Below are 21,446 nucleotides of genomic sequence, written 5' to 3'. Positions count from 1 at the left end.
TAGAACCTTCTGCTACCATATCCACCTCCAGATCCACCACCACCACCACCACCACCAGAGGGACTGCCCGAGCTTCTTCCACCAAAACTGCCCCCCTTCGTGGGTCCATAATTTGATGGCTGTTGTCCACTGTAATTTCCAAGATCTTTATAGTTCCCACCACCTCCAAAATTTCCTCCTTCAGCGTAACCATCATATCCCTCCACCAGCACCTCCGCATCCGTGGTTTCCATATCCTGCTCCACCACTACCAGAGCCTCCTCTACTGCTATAACCAGGACCACCACTATAGATGCCTCCGTCCCCTCCAAAATACTGTACCCACCATCACCTCCTCCATAACTACCTCTGCTGCCACCACCTCCACCACCATAGCCTCCTCTTCCACCAACGTTTCCACCACGGCCAACATTGTCCACCACCTCCCAAGTTTCCTCCACGACCCATGAAGTTGCCAGATCCACCTCCGTCCGCGACCTCTTTGTGACCCAGCAGACCGCATCTCTTGCTTAGCAAGGGCCTTTTTCACCTCACAACTATGCCCATTAATAGTGTGGTATTTCCGAACAACAATTTTATCAACTGTCTCATGATCATCAAAAGTCACAAAAGCAAATCCTCTCTTTCTTCCACTCTGCCTGTCTTCCGTAACTCCTATGGTTTCAATTTTGCCATGCTTTTTAAAGTAGTCTCTCAAATTATATTCTTCTGTGTCTTCTTTAGTATCAACAAACATTTTCTTCACTGTTAGATGGGCACCAGGCTTTATAGAACCCTCCCTAGAAACGTTCTCTTGGGTTCCACCACACGCCATCAAGCTTGTGTGGCTGGCACACATTGCTGCATGCACCCCTTCAACTCAAGAGTAAGTCACAAAACCCAAACCCCTGGAACATTGGGGGCCTCTCATTACCACACAACCTGTAAGTGTGCCCCACTTTTAAAAATGTTCTCTTAAACTATCATCCGTAGTTTCAAAGCTCAAACCACCAATAAACAGTCTTCTCAACTGCTCTGGTTCCTTTGGATCATGGCCCTCCATTTTGAGACCGGACTCACCTCTTCCAACTCGAGTTCAATATGGGACCCAAGGTTTTTTTTTTTTCTCTTTAAAGAGTTAAGATTCACAGAAAAGTGGACAAATCATTAAATGTCCAGCTCAAAGAATTCTCACAAAGTGAACACACCCACAGACCCAACACTGGGATCTAGAGACAACATGGCAGCACTCCCAGCCCTCTAATCGCACCCCGGCCGGCCAGGGCGACCCCTTCCTGACCTCCAGCACCACAGGGTCTTTACAGCCTGCTTCTGACTTACATTTCAATGAAAACCTTGGTGTTTGGCTTTCTCACTCAACAGCACGTGTGTGGGATTCCTCCGCATTGCTTGCTCTTGCAGGTGTAGCTCACTTGCTCGTTGCTGTATGGTTCTTCACTGTTCTGGATATTCCACAATTAATTTGGAATGAAGGGGACATTTGCTGCCCCCAACCGTGTTCCTAAGAACATTCTTGCACATGCCCTTTCTTGAGCTCATGGATGTGTTCTGTTGTGTATACAGACCGTGGAGGGGATATGAGGTTGCAGAGTGTGTGGATATCCAGCAACAGCAGATCCTGCCAGTTTTCCAAAACAGTTGTGCAATATGCACCCAGTAATAGTGTAAGAGTATTATAAATGCTTTATAGCCTCATAACATGTGCTGTTGTCTATCTTTTTAATTTCAGCCATGTTGGTGAATTTGCTGTGGTATCACATTGTGCTCAGGATTGTCTCTGTCCGGTGACTAATGAAGTGGACAACCTTTTACCGTGCTCAACTGGCCATGTGGGAACCTCTTTTGTGAAATACTTATGTTTTATGCCCATTTTTTTCCATTTGGTCATCTCGCCCTTTTCCTACTGATTTGTAGAAGTCATCTAGATACACTGCGGACAGGAATTCTTTGTTGGAAATAGGTATTATTAATATTTCCCAGTCTTGACTTCCTTTTTACTCTCTTAATACAGTCTTTTGGCAAACAGCTCTTAATTGTGATAAAGTTGAACTTACTTTTTTTCTTTTAAGGTTAGTGCCTTGTCTACTGAAGAAATTTTTGCTTATCCCAAGGTCCTAAAGTTAGTCTTCTCTGCTTTCCCCTAAGTACTTGATGTTTTACCCTCACAATCCATCTGAAATTTATTTTTGTATGGTGGGAGGTAAGAATCGACATTCCTGATGTTTTTTCCCACATGAATTCCTAATTCCCCGAACATGATTTATTGAAAAGGCCACTTTTTCCCCACTTGACTACGATGCCAGCTTTAACATGAATATAAACATGATTCTCCATTCTGTTCCCCTGGTCTCTTTACACCAACCTACAGGTTTTAATTACTATCACTTTGTAAGTGTCCTGACGTCTGTGGTCTAGTTCTTCAAGATTGCCTTGGCTAGCCTTAACTCTTTGCATTTCCATATAAAATTTAGAATCAGTTTGTTAAAAAACGCTAGGATTTAGATGGAGATTACTGCTGAGTATACATCAATTTGGTTCTGAGAAATGACATCCTCACAACATCCAGTCTTACAAGCCAAGAACAAGGGATATGGCTCCATTTCTTTGGGATGGCTTCACTATTTCCCTTTAATCTTTTGTCATTTTCATGCAGAGGTCTCACACATCTTTTGTTAAATTTATTCCTATGTACCCAAAGTTTTCTGCTGCTACTATAAATGACATAGTTTCTTAAAAAAATATTTTCTACTGTTCTATTGTGGTTCTTTAATAACTTCTCTTAAGCTAGCCTAATCTGAATTTTGCTCTGAATATTAGACAGTAACTTAGAAGTAACTATTAGAAAAAAAATATCTATTTTATTGGAGCTAACATGCACTGGTCCTGGCTCTACCTGAGTGAGCTCATACAGAAAAATCTATCTGTTCCACATGAAACATTTCAACTCTTCGAATATTTTTTAAAAATCCATCATGGTGCCTCTTTCCCCATTTCATTCAGTGAATATCATATAACTGGTTATAAGGTTTCAGGCCCTCATCCTGTTTTTTTTTTTTTTTCCTCATCCTGTTTTACTTGATATCTGTTATGAGCCAAATGTATAAACCTGTAGCAGTTTGTTTGTATTCTTTTATTCTTTTTAAATTCCCATAGAGTTCAAGATGTTTTTGTTTAGCATAAATATGGAGTAACTTAAAAAAACACTCCTTAATCTCAGATATTTCCAAGAGTTTAGCAATTATTTGAAATATAATATTTGTAAATCTTTCATGAGGCAGGCTAATATGAAATGGTGAGATTTCCAGCTCCACAGGAGTGTGAAACCATACAGCCTACTTTATGGCTCGTACCCTGATTTCTTGCCACAAAAGTGCCAGTCTTGTATAATAAACCTACCACTTTGGACAACTGTTTCTGTTTTATTAACATTTGCCAGTGTTCCCTGCTTCACCTTGGTTCCATTCTATTTCCTGCTAAAGCTGTCTTATTCAGCTCATTTCTAACATTGCTACATCGTTATTCTTTAGAAAAACAACTGAGCCATTCTAAAGAAATGACTAAAAACCCTAAAGCTTCCATATTTCTGGACATGTGCCTTCTACATGTCTTTGAAGCTGATGCTATAAACAGGCCAAGACATATACACCATTCTAAAACTAATATGAACTTCACATCTTTCACTTATGACTTTCCTTCCTTTTGCTGATTCTCTCGTGCCAATTGATGGATGTCCTGGGGCCCAATGGCGTTTACTGATAAATGGGGCAAATGTAGTGTCTCCCAGCCACAGAACATCCCCTTTGGAAAATAATAGCGTGTCAGCTATGATCCCAATCCAAAAATACAGAGAAAAACAACTTCACTTGAGTGAATGTGTATCTGAGTCCTTGAACTGCACAGAAATGTGACTCCAGGTTTTTATTTTAACATGTGGTCAAACTAAAATAAAATGCTCAAGTAGCTGGCTCAGTGCCAAGGGTAAGGAATATAGGTTTGAATGTGTACAATGTGCTTCATAAAACAAAGCCTTTGTTCGGGAAGACATTGCTGCCACCTTCTTTTTATTAGGGTCATTCTTAACTGCCGTCCCCTCAAACTATCTATCTACATGAAAAATAACACTTTTATGGGATTTTTCTCTATGTTTTGAAATTCCCTGAAATGAAAATTTACCAAAGACCTTTCCCTCTCCCCTCTGGTTTCCGGTTTGGTGCTTCCACGGCTCATTGGGGCTACTCACACAACTATCCGGGGATGATTTCCAAGCCTAGTTCTTACTGATCCTTGCAAAAGTAAAATATGATTAAGAAACTTTATACTTTGCAGACTTCCTTGAAATGAAGTTCAATAATTAATAATGAAGTAATCCCAAGTAGAAACCTGTAAATGCGAATTTGCCCACTATGATTGTCAATTCTGGTTGAGAGCACAGGTATTAAAATTCTTGATTTGGCTTAAGGTAGGAAAAAGTGAAGTGGGAGATCTACCCTTGTAAGAAGACATTTCTGATAAAGGTGACCCTGAAAGAAATATCCTCCGTTTCACACAGAATCAAGACAATAAATCTTCAGTATAGGGAAGATCATCTAAACCAAGCATGAAGTCTTCTAGTTCAAAGAGACATCCTCACCACCATGGAGCACCACCAGGAAGCACCTGCTTCCTGTGGGACCATTCCATTAAGACCCAGTAGAACCACTGCATGGTACAATGACCACCCAGGGCAAGTCCTAGAGAAGAAAAAGAAGTACTCACTCTCCACTACTTTCACACTTGGATCTCATTCTGACGGGGGTTCCTATTTCCAAGTCTGAAAATACTAAAGCCATAAAAGCCAACTGTTACCACTTACCTCTTGTCTGACATGCCTATGCCTTTAAGCCAGTGACAGACGTGAGACCAAATTCTCCAACTGCCTTGTTTCATTTTAGTTTCCAAACAGTGCTAGGAGGCAACCATCCCTAAGGTGAGGAAACCGAAGTCTGACATGCCCAAAGCCACACGTGAGACTGGGGCAGCATCACACCGTGACCCTGGATCTTTGGCCTCCTACAGAGTAGAGGGTCATGGTCTCTCTCTCTCTCTCTCTGTTCTCTCATGAATAAATAAAATCTTAGAAAAAAAAAAAAAAAAAAAGAGGGTGAGCCTGAGAGTCTGATAAACGTGGATTCAAATTTCTGCTCCGCCACTGACTAGCTCTAGTATCTTGGTGAAATCAAGATAACAAGATTGTTGTCAGGATCACATGATATTTTTAAGATGCTTATCCCAGGGTCTGACATATAGTAAAGACTCAGCAAATGAGGGAAATTATTTCTAATTTTTAAAAATATTTTATTTATTTATTCATGATTGACACAGAGAGAGAAGGAGTGAGGGAGGGAGAGAGAGAGAGAGAGAGGCAGAGACACAGGCAGAGGGAGAAGCAGGCTCCATGCAGGGAGCCCGACATGGGACTGGATCCCGGGTCTCCAGGATCACACCCTGGGCCAAAGGTAGGTGCTAAACTGCTGAGCCACCCAGGGATCTCCATAAATTATTTCTAATTTTGAAAGAAAGGCATATCACTGAGAGTGTACTGGATATGGAAATCAAAAATGAAAAGGAGTCAATACCTTTTCAATACCTTTCCAATATGCTCTTAATGTAAAAAGAACAAGGACAGAAGAAATGGAATACATCTGTCAACCAAAAAAAAAAAAAAAATTTTTTTTAATGGAGTTACTAATGGCTGACTAAATATAAAAAGATGAACAATAACAGTGATTGGGTAAGATAAATGAATCACAGCATCAAGGAATGGAGATAAAATTAGCTTCAAGATACTTAACTCAGGCTGAAAGATACTCGAGGATCATTTCAAGGTTAACAACCAAGAAAATAAAAAAATAAACCACCCCACAATTGCTATGGAGGCAAAAAAGCAAGCTTGATTTTTCAAGTGAAAATCTAGCAGGTTACAGAATAGAATTCAATTCTTGCTGCACATCAGCTGCCCATGAGAAAGCATGCTTGCAGGAGAGAAAACAAAATTATACCTTTCCCAGGAGTACAAGAGTTTAAACTTGAAGGCCAACTTATAGAATCCTTAATTAATAGGCTCCCCTACAATGATAGGAATCAGCTATTTTATTTTTCAGGTAAAAAAGATAGAAGTTGTTGTCATTAAAAAAAAAAAAAAAAAGGAAGAAGAAGGAAGGAGAAAAAGTAATAAATCATATTCAGTAGTCCCCAAAGGTCAAATTCAGTTGCATGGAGAGAATCATAAAAAAAAAAAAAAAAAAGGCTCATAATTATACATATTGCATGGAATTAACTTGAATTAACTAAAGAAACAGAGGAAGAGGGAGAGGCTTTTTTTCAGGAGGAAGTTTTGTTTTTAAATACTGATCTGATCCATGACTCCAAGCAAAATGGTTCTCATGGACCTACTAGAGTCTTAAATCCTACTGGCATTTTAAAGAAAGTTTAAATGCAAAGAAGGGTGGCTTCTTTGCAGTCTCCTCTACCCTAAATAATATACAAACTGCAAGGGGCTTTCTCGTCTACCTTCCCAGCCCCCCAAGCCAGGCTAGATTTGCGAAGGGCTCCTTCCACCCCTGGGTGGATGTTACTGTGAATGATCACTGGTGAGCATTTACCAGGCTCAAGGATGCAGACCTAGAGTGGAGTCTCTCTACCTGGACTCCAAGCTCAGGTTAGCAGACCCAAATGGGACTGTTGGGGCATAAGTGTTCTTCACAAAGACCCGGGAAAAATCCTTGAATGCAGAAATGTTAAAATAGAAAACAGTCACCATGGGGCCTCTGATGAAAAGTTCTACAAAACATCAGAAGAGGAGCACTGATTTATCGACAGAAGAATTTCATGGTTTTAGTGAGGCCCGAGGGGGCAGGATCTCTAGAAAACAAAAACACGCTGTGAAAGAGAACAAGCCAACGTAGGAAAGTGAAGGGAAATAAAAATCACGGCTGTGAAAGTTCAAGGCAGTCAGTAGTAGACTTGACACAGCAAGAAGCTGAGGAAGATATTTCAGCTTGAGGTATATGCCTAGAACATCAAAAATATATAAAAATTGTTAAAATACTAAAATACTGGAGTGCCTGAGAGGCTCAGTTGGTTAAGAGTTTGACTCTTGATTTGGGCGCAGGTCATGATCTCGGGGTTATGACACTGAGTCCGCATGGGGCTCTAAGCTACACGTAGAGCCTGTGTAAAGATTCGTTCTTTCCCTTTCCCTCTGCCCCTCACCTGCATGCTTGTTCTCTTTTTCTCTCCGAAGAAGAAGAAGAAGAAGAAGAAGAAGAAGAAGAAGAAGAAGAAGAAGAAGAAGAAGAAGAAAAAGAAAGCTAAAATACTTCCATGTTGGTTGGTATGATGATGCCCCCTACATCCCGCTCCCACCCTCCCCAAGGCAGCCAGGCCCTTACTGGACTTCCATAAGGTCCGGCAATTAAAAGTAATTCTTGGCATAGCAGAGAGCTTCCAAAACTCTCCTTCAGCACTAAGACCAGTGTTGATTTTGTCTTGTGCAAGGTTGGATGCCAAACCCATTGTTAAATATTTTGAATATAAACATAATCCCTTGGCTCTAACTCAAGAATAATAAGTATTACCAGTCATCAAGAGAACAGAGCATAAGTAATAAATTATAACTGAAAGAGGTTTCCTGGGTTTAAAGACCAGTTGACAATCATAGCATGATTGAAATTAGTTTTATGAAATTTTATTTATTTTTAAAGATTTTATTTATTTATTTGAGAGAGGGAGAGAGAAAGAGAGAGATCGCATGCATGCACCTGTGCATGCACATGTAAGGAGGCAGGAGCAGAGGGAGAGAAAGGAGGAGACTTCCCTTTGAGGAGGGAGTCAGACTTGGGGCTCGATCCCAGAACCCTGGGATCATGACCTGAGCTGAAGACAGACACTTAACCTACTGAGCCTCCCAGGTGCCCTGTTTTATGAAAGTTTTATATAAAATGTTTCCAAACTTTGATAATGAAGGAAACTTATCAAATTCATTTTAAGAGGCTAAAAATGGATGAGATATTAATAGTCAAGTCTCACAAACATATGTGCAAAAATTCTCAGAGCAACTTATTTTGTGAGGCTCTCTCTCACTGATAAAAAATAAGACTGTAAATAATATATGGATACTGAACTATAGGTTTTGTAGGTGTGAACAATAATTAAGAGTCATATATGAATCCTAATTATGTTTCTGGAGAGAATAAAACAGAAAAACTCAGGCAATTCAAATTGAGACCAACAGGACAAAAATAAAAGATGAAGAACACCGTGCATATATGTTAATCAAGCCAAATTCTCTATTAAGAGAATAATAATTGTCCAGATCATTTCCAGAAAAAAATGATCAAAATCTGCTCAGCAAATCAAATAAAAGGTTAAATGAATCACTAAGTTCGGAAGAGACTGAAAAGTTGGGCAAATTATTACTCCCTCCAAAAGTTCAGAGTCTAGAGGATTCTATTCTGAATCTGTCTGAATTCTCAAGGATGAGACAATCTCACGCAACACACACTTATTCCACAATCCTACTATTCTACTACTACCGCCCCCGGCTAACCCTTCAGCCACTGATGCGACCACATGACTACATTAATTTCACACAGGAGGCAACTGAGGCACAGAGCCGGCTGCAGAGCTGCAGAGCTGGAAGGGGTGGGGCCCTGGTGGGAACAAAGGCTGTGATCCTAACTACCATTCACAAGGAAAGCCCCAACCTTTGTCTAGGAATCCAGGACACCTGGATGACAACACTGTCAGAAAGTAAATGCTTTTTTCTTTCTTTCTAAATGGCCAGAAACATTTAAAATAATCAAACGCTTGCATGGCACTTCCTAGGAGCCAGGCTCCCTCTGAAACAACTTAGAAATGCACTTAATCGCCATGACAACCTGGGAAGGAGTTGCCCTCATTCTTTTGGGGAAGGAGCAGGAGCCCTGAGAGGTGTTCCGTGCAGTGTCCAGAATCACACACCTAGCAGGTGGCAGAGAAGGGATTCAAACCCTGGCCACCGCAGGGCTCAAATGCGGCATCGCACTAATAGAACACGAGAGGACGTAAGACAGCAGGGAATGTAGCCGTTGACATAATCACAAATTATTGCTTTCTAGAAATCAGATACGGAAATCAATGCATCGCTCATGGACTAGGTCACTGCAGGAAGTCATTAGGTGCCAATCTCAAATCTTATATAATAACCTAAGGCAAAAAAAAAACACATGAAAAAGCAAAGTGTCCACGGACAATCATTAAAGTCACAAGCAGGCTAACAATTTCTCATAAAAAATAGTAATTATGTGTGAATTACAAATATAATATATACTATGATTAACAGTCATTATGACTTCATTACATAGTTAGGCTTGTAGTGTCTTTTTAGCAAAAATGTCAGACAAGTTACTTCTCCAACACAACTTAAAACATTTCTCCCAAGGATTTTCTCTTCGTTCTGTGGTCTTAGACTAAGTCCTTATTAATTCCATTTGGATTTCAATACACGTGCTGAGGTGAGTTTTGAACATATGAAGCAAATGACATCATCAATACCAAAGAAAACATATCCCCAGAACCACATAGAATGTTACCCAAACCTTACTTACATATGATACTGCACAGATATGTGAAAGAGACTGTAAATACAGGTCACAGATGAATCCATATCATTATGGATTATATACTACAGTTGACCCTAGAACATTGCAGGGGTTATGGGCACAGACCCCTGTACAGTCAAAAATCTGGGTAGAACTTTTTTTTTTTAATCTGTGTAACTTTTGATTCCCCCCGAATGTAACTACCAATAGCCTATGGTTGACCAGAAGCCTTAGCAATAACCTAACCAGTTGATTAACAGATTTTATAAGTTATATGTATCAAATACTACATTCTTCAATAACGTAAGCTAGGGAAAAGAAAACGTCATTAAGAAAATCATAAATAAGAGAAAATGTAGAAGAGAACTTTAAGAAAATCATAAAGAAGAGAACTATACTGTATTTATCAGGGAAAAAAATAAATCTGTGTTGTGAGTGGACCCGCACAGTTCAAGTCCCCGCTGTTCAAGGTCAACTGTATATTTACCCTGAACAGTAAACTTTGATAGCCTGTGATAAAGGAATAAACCAACTAAATGAAGTTTATCTTTAATATAGGAGGGCTGCTATATTCTAGTCAAGTTCTGATTGCTGAGTATTAACAGTAACGTCCATCAATAATATGAGATTATTATGGCTACCTCTGGCTTCATGCGACGTCCTCATTTCGCTTTCTGTTCTCTCTTCAAAGTCTTCTTTGATGTCATCAGCATGCTGGTCCCTGAGAAAAACGGGTGTTTCAGTGTTTTGTAATAGATGCACGTTAACGGGTGGGTCAGCACTGCATCTCAGCAACTGCTGTATGTAAGTGATAGATCACGGAATCCTACTCCTGAAACTAGTATTATACTGTTTGCTAATTAACCGGAATTTAAATAAAAACATGGAATACTAAACCAAAAAAAACAAAATAAAAGCATGAGACCACTAAGATGTCGGAAAGGATTTTCAGTTCTACTAAGAAGCAACTCCTATTAATAACATCTATTAATACCCATTTTCATCATTACCAATTTTCATTTACAGTTCAGAAAGGAGATTTTTTTTAAAAGCTAAGAATGGTATTAAGGGGAACTCTTCTGGCAAATATAAGTATTGAATAACTTGACTTTAAACTGGGACATGTATTTATGAAGAATTTTACTTGGTTCCGTACTAAATTTAAGGTAAGAGCATATTTTCAAAGTCTAGACCATTTAATCAAGTAGCATATATATGACACTCAGTCCTGGGATTTGGGGTTGAGCCTGAGATTGGCCCAGAAGAATCCAACTCAATTCTAGGAAGCTTTTCCTGGCTTAATCAGGTCAAATGTGTAGGCTGAACTGATTCCAACTCTTTTTGACCAGGAATGACCTGATGCTAATCTAAACATGCCAAAAATGCTCTAAACTGGGATGGAATCATTGCAATCTTAATTTAGAGCTTTGCCCTTAAGTCAGGGACAAAAATGGTGCTAAAGGGAACCAAGCACAGACTAATTATATTTTCTTTAAAGCTAAATTCCAAATATCTAAAAATTTTTCAACCTAATTTTTCCATTTCCAGAGTTCCAAATACATTCCACTCTCCAATTTCCCGGGACCATCCAGGCCATGGTACCTGCCTTACACCCTTCAATGCTTTGTAATATTCTGTGTTTTTGATGTCCTGTTGTTTCTTATGGGTTATTACCTTTATAAACATACCCTGGGTTCCTTAAAGATCCAGATTATACTTCTACTGGTAAGTTTTAAGAAAAAGGCAAATACGTTTGAAACCAAATACCGCAACAACATATAAAGTTGTACAGTCCTAATTACAAAGGCACTAATTTATTCTGCATTTGAATGATGATAACTGAACACAACCACGCTAGCGCATAAGCATGCCATGAATACATGCTCAGTACTTTTTAGACCATTTCCAGGGACACATGTGAAATTTCACTGAGATCAGAGCTCTCTGGCCAAGTCCATACTAAAAACAACCTACAACACAAATGCTGAAGAAAACTTGCTTATTTGAGAACGAGGACGAATCATTTTTTATACAAAAAAAAACATACCTTTTCCCAAGAATAATCAATTAAATGACTATGGAAGCTCTTATTCCATTAAAAGTGGGGAGACAGAAGTATAGGAAAAAAGTAAGAATATTGCTGATAATTGGAGGAAACACATTAATTGAAAACTGTCTTCTCCGTAAAAACTGTGCTAAATTTGTAATTTTGGTAATTACAACATGCCAAAATCAGCTTATGTGATCTTCTGGATTTATTTTATATTAAATTCTTTGAGCCTGCAAATCTATCCCAGTAAGTATCGCGACCACTGAAAAAGGTTGTTTGGGGATGACTATCTTAATATTTATTAGAAAAAAAAATCATATAGTACAGTGGTATAACTTAAAACTGGCATTTCTCAGAGTCAAAAAAAATTTCCCAATTAGTTATTGCAGATTTCCTAAAAGCTTTAATGAATGATTGAAGGGGTGGTGGTGGTGGGGCGGGGAGACAAAGTAAGATCAAGGACTAAAATTAAGTCTCAGAACTTTCTAAATATTTACATTTTCATGATCAGAATTGTCCACTGATAACAGTTTTACATTTTTGTGGTCTTAATGAAGCACAGCATTCCTTTACAGTAAATTTTATTAAAATAAAAGTATAAGACTTAAGTAAGAGGAAAGTTCTATTTCATATGCCCAAATACAATGCCCTGATTTATTTTATGAAATGTAAGACAAGGACCATTTTCTATGAGAGAATGGAGACAGAGAAAAGAAAATAAGACCTCTGACCCAAAAAGTTTCTTCATGCCTGTATCTGTCATAATCCATCCCCAAAGAAGCAAAGTTCAGTTTCCATTTTCCCTACTTGGACTCATGATATTACACTGAACCCATTTAACTTGGGAATATATAAACATGAAAAAAAAAAGGAATATATAAACATGAGTATTTACCTTCATGTCACACTATCCAAGTAAAGGACTCTAGAAGAAATGTTTATCGAATGTTTTATTTCCAATTAAAATATTGATTCTGCTAATAACTTAAAATTAAAAGTGACTAATGGGGGTTCTACGTGATATTTCGTTCAGCTAGCAAGTGGGAGGGCTGGAGCAGTGGGCTCATCTGAGTGGTCTATTAGAACAAGCACCATGAACTAGATGGATGAACAGAACCACGAAGTCACGAAGTGAGCATCCTAAGCAAGCACGCCCAGTATCCTAACTAAGCACACCCAGAAACGTGGGAGCAGTTAATAGTAAGAAAAGTCACAAGAGCATATTGCGCACCGAAGGCTGGCTGAGACCTTCAGATCCAGCATTTCACAACAATCACTGGAAGAAGGTCCTACTATCAGCCGCTGCAATGCAAAGAGGTCAATGCCAAGTCTGTAGGGCAGGTGTAGCACCAGGCCCTACTGACACCAAAGTCCATGATTACATCCGACCATTACGTAGTTTTCGCCCTTGCACTCCTTCAGAAGACAGCATACCCGTCTTCTCCTGACAAGGTCAGGCGGGGGGAATTGGACTCCTTCTTGCTTGCTTTGTGTTTTATTTAAAACAAAACCTGGTTTCTCAATTGGGCAACCAAAATTTCCCTCTCCTGGGAGGTGCGGCGGTTCACCGCCAATTCTGACCCAAGAGGCGCCGTGATGGCTTTTTTCCTCTGCGCAAACACCAAATCCTTGACGTAGGCCGCCAGTTTCCTGAGCACCAAGTCACTGCAGCTGCACAGGCCTTCCCTTTCCATCAGCCTCGGGGCCAAACTCGGCGGTGACTTCACCAAGCCCTCGGGAACATGGGACCAGAGACGCTTCTTGAACAGGCTCTCGTTAAAAAAAAAAGAACCAAAAATATTTTCACGCTCTGCAATTTTGCTCTGCATAAAGTCTCCTCTACTTTCTTTCTCCTCTCAGTCAACACTTTCCAACAATGTCACTGAGGAATGAGGCGCCAGCTGGCCGGGTGGGGATGGGCAGGGGGCTAAGGGATCAGGACCCAAGTGGGCTGCAAGGATGGTCTCGGGGAGTGAACTGACCTTGTTCCAACCTCAGCTCTGCTACTTAGTTCTAAATGATCTTTAGCGAGTGACTTAACCCCCCCACTTTGCAGCTGCATCATCTGTAAAACAAGGATAATAAATCCTTTTCCTCACGGGCACTTCGAGGACTCCGTAAAATAAGGACTAGGACGTGCTGCACGCAGCCAGACATACAAGCAGGAGCGTGATCCATGGCAGCCTCTACGATTGAAGAACTACTTCTATTTCGGAATAAAACCATCCACAGTCACCTGTTTCCTTTCAGGTCTTAAAATACTTTTTGGAGTCAAAGTTAGGAGCCAGACTGCAGCCGAACCCAGGTCTGCTACTGAGGAGCTGTGTGACCTGTGACCGAGAGGGGCTCTCCACTTCTGGGTGGGGGATGTAGTAAGAGCAGCACCCACCCCACGTGAGCTGTGAAGATTGAGTGGGCTGACGTAGGTAAAAACACCCAGAAAAGTACCTGGAATACAGAGATTTCCCTTGAGATTTTAGAATTTTCAAAAACCAATTTATTTCAACTTTTTCTTTTTTTTAGCTTGAATTTAAATATAATCATAGCTAAGATCTTACTCAAGAATACTCCTTGGGCTTGTAATTAAGATAGTGGAATCCACTCAAGTGCAAAAAATGTGCTCTTTATGAGTCAGCATCCTCTTTTTCTCTGTAATTAACTACCATGCTTTAGAAGCCTTACTATCTAAGCCTAAATACGCTTGGTAGTAATTATTAGCAAAACAAACATCAGAAGGGTAAATTCCTAGTAACAGGGTGCATTTGAATGCAAACAGCTATAGTTCTTCAAGTCTGTTTTTCATTTAAAAACAATCCCTAGCCATTTATGCTTCAATCCGTCCCCAGTCTGTTAAAAACTGTATTGAAAAAAAAAAAAAAAAAAGTGAAACAATTACTTTGCTTCAATTCAGGGATTTCAGCCAACTCTCTAAATCCAGCATGAGTTTGGTTTGGCTCCTGGCTTGAAATAACCCTACCTTCTCTCTCCAGCGGAGCTTATTCTGGCCTCACGGGGGTTTCGTGAGAGCTCAAAAGTACCTGTGCCCCCCCAGCAACAAGAGGTGACACAATGAACGGAGTGAGGGCTGCAAAAACACGAAGGGATTTCTGTTTTGAACATGAAAAGGAGGTTTCTGTGCATGCATGACCCCAGCAATTTTTTTTTTTTCTTAAATTTCTGGGCTGAGGTTACTCACTGGGAAAAAAAAAATCAGAGAAAGAGAATCTCAGGGTTTATACTTTAGAGGAATTATGAAAGAGTACTCGAACTGTCTGCAAATGCCTTCTACGAACGAAGAGGAGGGTGTGCTTGCACAGCTTCCGTACGAAGAGGTCACCATCTTCAAAGGGACACAGAAAAGATGGCAAATAAAAACCAGTGGGATTTAAACTTTTATGTCTACGGCTAACATCTGAATAGAGTCTCTGAAGGTTTATCTGTTTATTGTATAGGGAGAGAGGATAGAACGTGAGAGACAGCCAGTGGGGGGCGGGGGGGCAGGGGGAGAGAAGCAGGCCCTGACCTGATGACCCCAAGATCAGGATCTGGGCTGACGTAGAGAGCCGGAGCCTGAACTGCCCGAGCCTGGGGTTTTAATAGCACTTTCAGAAACACGGCCTCAGAGGTACATACGGTTTACTATTTATTTGATGATTAAAAATAAGACACTGGGGAATCCCTGGGTGGCTCAGTGGTTTGGCACCTGCCTCGGGCCCAGGGCCTGATCCTGGAGACCTGGGATCCAGTCCCACATCGGGCTCCTGGCATGGAGCCTGCTTCTCCCTCTGCCTGTGTCTCTGCCTCTCTCTCTCTCTGTGTGTCTTTCATGAATAAATAAAATGTTAAAAAAATTTAAGTTAAATTAAAAAATAAAAATAAGACAGTGACTGGTAAGCCTATTCAATTATAACTCAGGCATAAGGAACATATGCTAATGAAGGCAAGTGATACATACGGTGAGTCAACACCGTGGATATTATCAGATTCCAAGGAAAAACCCTCCGGGAAAGCTAATGCAGCAATTGCTTCGTAGATGCCTTTGGGACCTGTCAAGCCCTTACCCACTCCCGTCCGCCCTGGGGAGCAAGGATCATGCGCGACAAGAAGAGCAAGACTGCGTCCCTCTGTGTCGTCAGAGGACAGTGAGCAGATGTCAGTGCTGTTCCACTATGTGTGACAGAGTCACCGTGCGAGACGGGGTGGGAGGGTGGCTGCGACACCCTGGGGCGACAGGCTCCGTCCTCCTCCTTGCACCGGGATGCTCCTCTGCGCGCACAAGCGGCCGCGCGGAGCTGCCTGTGGTTCCGGCAGCGGACAGCGGGGTGGACGGGCTTTAGGGGGCAGGTAACGCCTGCGCCCCCAGAATGACCTGTTCCGCCTGCCAGCCCTAGGGCCCAGGCTCGGGGAGCCTCCTACAGCACCACCAAGGTCCTCGCTCGAGTTCCCAATTCGCGTCTCTGACCTTTTAGAATTTGCGGCTCTAAGCAGGTGGGATTCTAGTGGATCCTGCAGCTCTGCAAAGTAGAGGGGCTTTCCCCTGCTTGCAGGTCCCTAGCTACGTGAGCTTGTTTTCCTGCGTTTCCTAGAGCCTTCCTCAGCTGCAGACTGGCTCTCGGTGCAGCCTGGCAAAGGGGATTCATCCTAGAAACACGTGTAGGATGGTTCAGAGCTGCAATTCCTACAACCGTTCTGGGTGACTCGCAGCACAAATGCCCGCCCTACGACTTGAGGAGCCACTTGAAGGGCCTACAGTGAACCGGAGAGACTGAACTTTTTCTTTTTCTTTTTTCTTTTTTCTTTTTTTGAGACTGAACTTTTTCGTTGGATTTAGCTTAATCACAGCCCTCGGCCCTCGCAAGGTCACACTAGCATTGAGCAGACGCCTGACACGTGCCTCACCGGGTTCCTGCGGTTGTGTCTAAGGCCCAACAACACGGAGCTTCCAACGTGCCACGATTTTTAACAGAGGTAGCCCCTAATTTAGAAACACAATTACAAGCAGCTGTAGAATAGATTTCCCGGGAAGAAGCCTCCGTGGGGCAGACGCCGACGCTCTCCATTTGGTGACGCGTCGTGGTACTGCAGAGAAGGGCCTTTATATCCAGGAATAATTCCTAAAGCCTAACCCAGAGATCACGGGCATCCGTCTCCTGGGGGTGCTTGTTAAAAATGAACTGGGAACAGGGGCCCCTGGGGGGCTCAGCAGTTGGGCGCCTGCGTACGGCCCAGGGCGTGACCCCGGGGCCCGGGATCGAGTCCCACATGGGGCTCCCTGCATCGAGCCTGCTTCTCCCTCGGCCTGTGTCTCTCCTCCCTCTGGGTCTCTCATGGATACATTTAAAAAAGGGAAAAAAGAACTGGGACGCACCTTACGTTTCCTGCGTCAGTATCTCTGGAGATGGTGCTTTGAAAGCTGCATCTTAACAAACACCTGATGGCTCTGATGCAACACAGAGTTCGAGACCCAGGTTTCCCCAAGATCTAGAGACGCAGGCCTGCAGGCGGGGAGGGCGCGCAGAGCCGTGGGGCTGCCAGGCCGGGAGCCCCGCACAGAGACAGCTGCTCTCCCCGTGAGCAAAGTGTATTCTCCTTGGAAACACGGGGCGCAGCACAGATGCCCCATTGCGGCTGGGGAACCAAGGACGCCCCCCACCCCCCACCCCCAGGTCCATGTGTGCCGTGGTTCCTGCGGCTCCTCCGAGGCCCGGGCCCCCACCTGACGAGCACCCAGCCCACCTGCTCCCGGGCCTGGACGCCCCGCCCTCCCGCCCGGCTCCTGTGGGGCCATGCTCTGCGTGGGGGCGGGACTAAAGCTCCAGGGTCTGGGGAGGGTGCCAGGGCCAGAGGGGACCCCCCTTCTCCCTCAGTAGGTGCCGCGGGGCGTGGCGCGACCACGTGGAGAGCGGGCGTCTCAGCAGCACACGAGGTCACCCCCACTGCCCGTCTCCTCTGAAGGCCGCGGGCCGTCACCCCGCAACCCGTGCCCCAGCGCTCGGTGCACCTGTTACCTCAGGGCCATGGAGGACGCGGCCCCCGCCGTGTGGAGCCCCTGCCAGGCCCAACTCAGGACGCGTGCAACGGATGGAAGGCCCGCGAGCTCGGAGAGGAAGAAGCGGCCCTGGGGGACCGACGGTGCCTGAGGCCGGGAGAAGGGGGACTGCCGCGGACCGAGGGGCTGCAGCAGGGCTGACCAGGAGCCTAGACCTTGCCGGCCGGGCCCACCATAGGGCCTTTTGGCTGCAGGACGAACGGAAGTCGGCGCCAGTCCCAAGCAGGGAGACCCACCCGCACCCCCAAGTGCTCCAGTGCGGACGCTGAGGCCCCAGCCTGGGGGTGCTGCTGGGCTGGCCCGGGCCCCCGCCTAGAGCCTAGGGAGGTCCCTGGGGATCCAAGGCCATGCCCAGGAGCCAGGGCTGTGCACACAGGCTGCCCTAGGCCCGGCCAAGCAGATGGCTCGGAGCCAGTGGGAGAGGAGGACACGCCTGTGGCCCCGTCGCACCGACCTGGTCCCGTGGCGGCGGCCGGAGCAGAGCAGTGCCCGCTAGTCCTACCCAGGGACCCCCGGCACCTGAGAGCCACTGTGCACGGGGCGGGAGGCAGGGGGCACCGCGTGCCTCTAGACAGGCAGGCGGTACTAACCAGCCCCCAGACAGCTGCCCGGGTGCCCCGGCCCAGCGGCCCTGCCCCCCCACTTCCTCGCCCCACCCGTGCCGTCCTCATCCCCCCCAGGCACCCCCACAGTTCAGCCTTCCTCTCCGACTCCACCTCTGGGGTTACAAACAGTCTCTTACTGTGCCGAAGAGCAGTAAAACAAAACACCTACCCAGTAGAGTCTGGCCACCAAATTCAGTAAATCATGACAAGGGATGCAGAGAAAATGCGTTAAAATCCGGATGTGAAGTCTCATCCACGTATGCAATGACTACGGGATAAGAGGAGAAGCCAAGACCTGGTATTGCAAGAACCGCCTGGAATGCGGAATTGGAGTTTCACGTGGGAGCAGCGCGGAAGTGGGCAGCCTTCCTTTGCTCCGCCGGAATAAGAGGATGCTGTGCATGGGGATCCCTGGGGGGTGCAGCGGTTGAGCACCTGCCTTCAGCCCAGGGCCTGATCCTGGGGTCCCAGGATGGAGTCCCGCGTCGGGCTCCCTGCATGGAGCCTCCTTCTCCCTCTGCCTGGGTCTCCGCCTCTCTCTCTCTCTCTCTGTCTCTCATGAATAAATAAAATCTTAAAAAAAAAAAATTGAGAGGACGCCGTGCAACAAGCAACCCATTCCTCTTGCCATGTCAACACAAGCTGACGTTTACTGGGGGCTTATTATGAGTCCCTGCTCTCGGGGCTTTGCACAGCTCATGACTTCATTCTTCGGTCGGGCTAAAGAAACCAACAGTCCCAATATTTTATATTTACTTACGAGATGAAAAAAATATTGCATGTTTCAGATTCACTCACAGCAGAAAAGCCGGCCGAAGCTGACCCTGTTAATTCTACCTCAAATCAACCGTCCGCAGGCCGTACGTAAGATACACTTTTTCATTAACAACCTTTTTTTTATTTGTTCACGTTTATGATGTGGCCACCTCATGATCCTTTATATCTAAATTACCCCGTGCCACTGCAATTGCTCTGAGCACCAGCGCCTGCCTGCAGTAGGGGAAAAAAATCATCGGAAGCCAGTTTTCAAGAATTTTAAAGAATTAAAAAAATTTTGAAGAGTAAATAAAGCCGTGTTGTTTTGAAACATACTGTTTTTCCAAGTACGCCTAAGGAAGCATTTAGGCTGGCAGGTCAAAATGTCTGCAGTCATGTCTTAAAAATACTTTAGTGTAAAAATCACAGCGAGAAAAAAAATCTGGGTCAAAAGTGTTCACCTTAAAAACTGAGGGGTCATTTTCATCATCTCACTCATGTTTCCTTCGCATGTAACTAATCAAATGTTTCAGGTTACTGCTAGTTATGGGGGGAAAAAAAAAGTAAAAAATAGTAAATCTGGTAAAAGGAAGACAAGAAGAAATCTAAATGGGTCTCTAAAAGCATGAATAATGGGACACTCATTCACCCACTGAAAGATCACTCGAAGAGATTAACCTGAATACCAAGAAGTGTAAATATCCACTCAAAGTAACGGCAGGTCAGCATTCACGGACTCAGAAGTCGGTGTGGGCTAAAAATCTACGACACACAAAGCTATTTAGAGATGAAAGTGTGTGATAGGTTATACAGAAAACTAAAAATGCCCGTGGTAAAAAAAAAAAAAAAAAATGCCTGTGGTTGTTCCCTAAATCCCAGTGATTTCACGAAAAACCATGACTACACCTCGGAGAAGACAGGTCACTGGAATGGTCAAATCCATCACAATTTTTTTTTTTTCCCCACAGATTTTGAATTGAGGAAGACCCCAGGACATCATCCCAAGGAGATTGTGCTGTGAGCAAACGCTGGCCCTAGGAATCTGGCCTGGAGCCCGGATGGTGAGTAGAAAGCCTGCGAGATAGACCTGCGGGCTCTTCGGAGTATCCTGTTGATATTTTAAACAGTATCTTGGCTTCTGAAATCTAAACGCTAGGTCGCCTTACCACCTGCTGAGTCCGAGTCAATGGACTCTGTATCTGTAATTATTACTGTATGAGCTAGTACTCGATTTATCTGGAGTTTCCTCACGTGGCACAACCTCATTCTGGAGGGCTGGGTTGGGTAAAACGAAGTTATGTTAAATCGGTCATAGTTTTTAAAGGTCAAAAAAAAAAATCATCCTCTTGTGGTTAATAATTAAAGAAGTTACAGTTCACCCGATCCATAGGGTACAATTGTTTTTCTAGAAGGATACTGACACCTGAAATGTCATTATTACTCCAACAGCATTGCTATGAACTTAGAATCGGATTTATTAATTTAAACACCCACCCGGCTCTCTATAAGAGTGGAAGTTGTAAGGTATTTAAATAGAGAACTGTGTTGCCTTAGGTTTGAAAACACTTCCATGAAAGGGAGGCCCAGGCGGGTAAGTCGGCTGAGCTTCTGACTCCTGGTTTCAGCGTGGGTCATGGTCCTGGGGTCACGGGATCCCCCCCGGAGGTGGGCTGCATGCCCAGTGGAGGGGATTCACCCTTCCTCTGCTCTTCCCCCTGTTTGAGCGCACGTGCATGTGCGCTCGCTCACTCTCAAATGAATAAATAAATCTTAAATAAATAAAAGAAACTCCCAAAACCTAAGCACGAAGGAACATGTTTCCGCTAACCCGCTCTTCCTTTCAGGAGTATTCTCAGTTAATGACCTTTTACTGAAAGATCAAACAACATCTAGTCCCTTATTTGATAATCCACTGAGCTTAAAACATTTTGGCTCATCTCAACGAGTGAAATCAGAACTAGAGGACTGAGCTTATATCGTTGACCCTTGAACAACATGGGTTTGAACCAAGCAGGTCCACTTATGCATTGATTTCTTTTTTTTTTAAAGTAGACGTACACTATCGAAAATGTACTCTCTTCTTTAGGATTTTCTTGACTTTTTTTTTTTCTCTAGGCTACTTCATTGCAAGAATGCCGCATACAACACCCATAACATGCAGAGTATGTGTTAGTCAACTGTCTATGTTATGCGCAACGCTTTCAATCAATACTAGGCTATTAGTTGTCAAGTTTTTGGGGACTTAAACATTGTACTTGCATTTTCAGCTGTGTGGGGGGGGGGTCAGCGCCCCAACCCCTATGTCACTCAAGGGTCAAATGTAGTGCAACGAACATCTTAGTAATTAAAAGAAACAACACATAGGC

The 21,446-nt window shown here is 43.6% G+C and overlaps 1 protein-coding gene across 8 annotated transcripts in view; it reads right to left on the bottom strand.

Annotated features, from left to right (window-relative positions):
• Positions 1-21,446, bottom strand: part of L3MBTL3 (L3MBTL histone methyl-lysine binding protein 3) — a 120,795-nt gene that overhangs the window by 7,289 nt on the left and 92,060 nt on the right. For all 8 annotated transcript variants that reach the window (XM_072833856.1, XM_072833914.1, XM_072833875.1 and 5 more), the window contains one exon: positions 10,262-10,341. In XM_072833856.1, the coding sequence (XP_072689957.1) occupies positions 10,262-10,341 (80 nt within the window). The remainder of the gene's footprint in view (positions 1-10,261; positions 10,342-21,446) is intronic.

Source organism: Canis lupus, chromosome 1 (genome assembly GCF_048164855.1).
Source record: "Canis lupus baileyi chromosome 1, mCanLup2.hap1, whole genome shotgun sequence".
Lineage (NCBI taxonomy): Eukaryota > Metazoa > Chordata > Mammalia > Carnivora > Canidae > Canis > Canis lupus.
The sequence above is the reverse complement of the archived record's forward strand: the minus strand, read 5'-3'. Positions and strand labels throughout refer to the sequence as shown.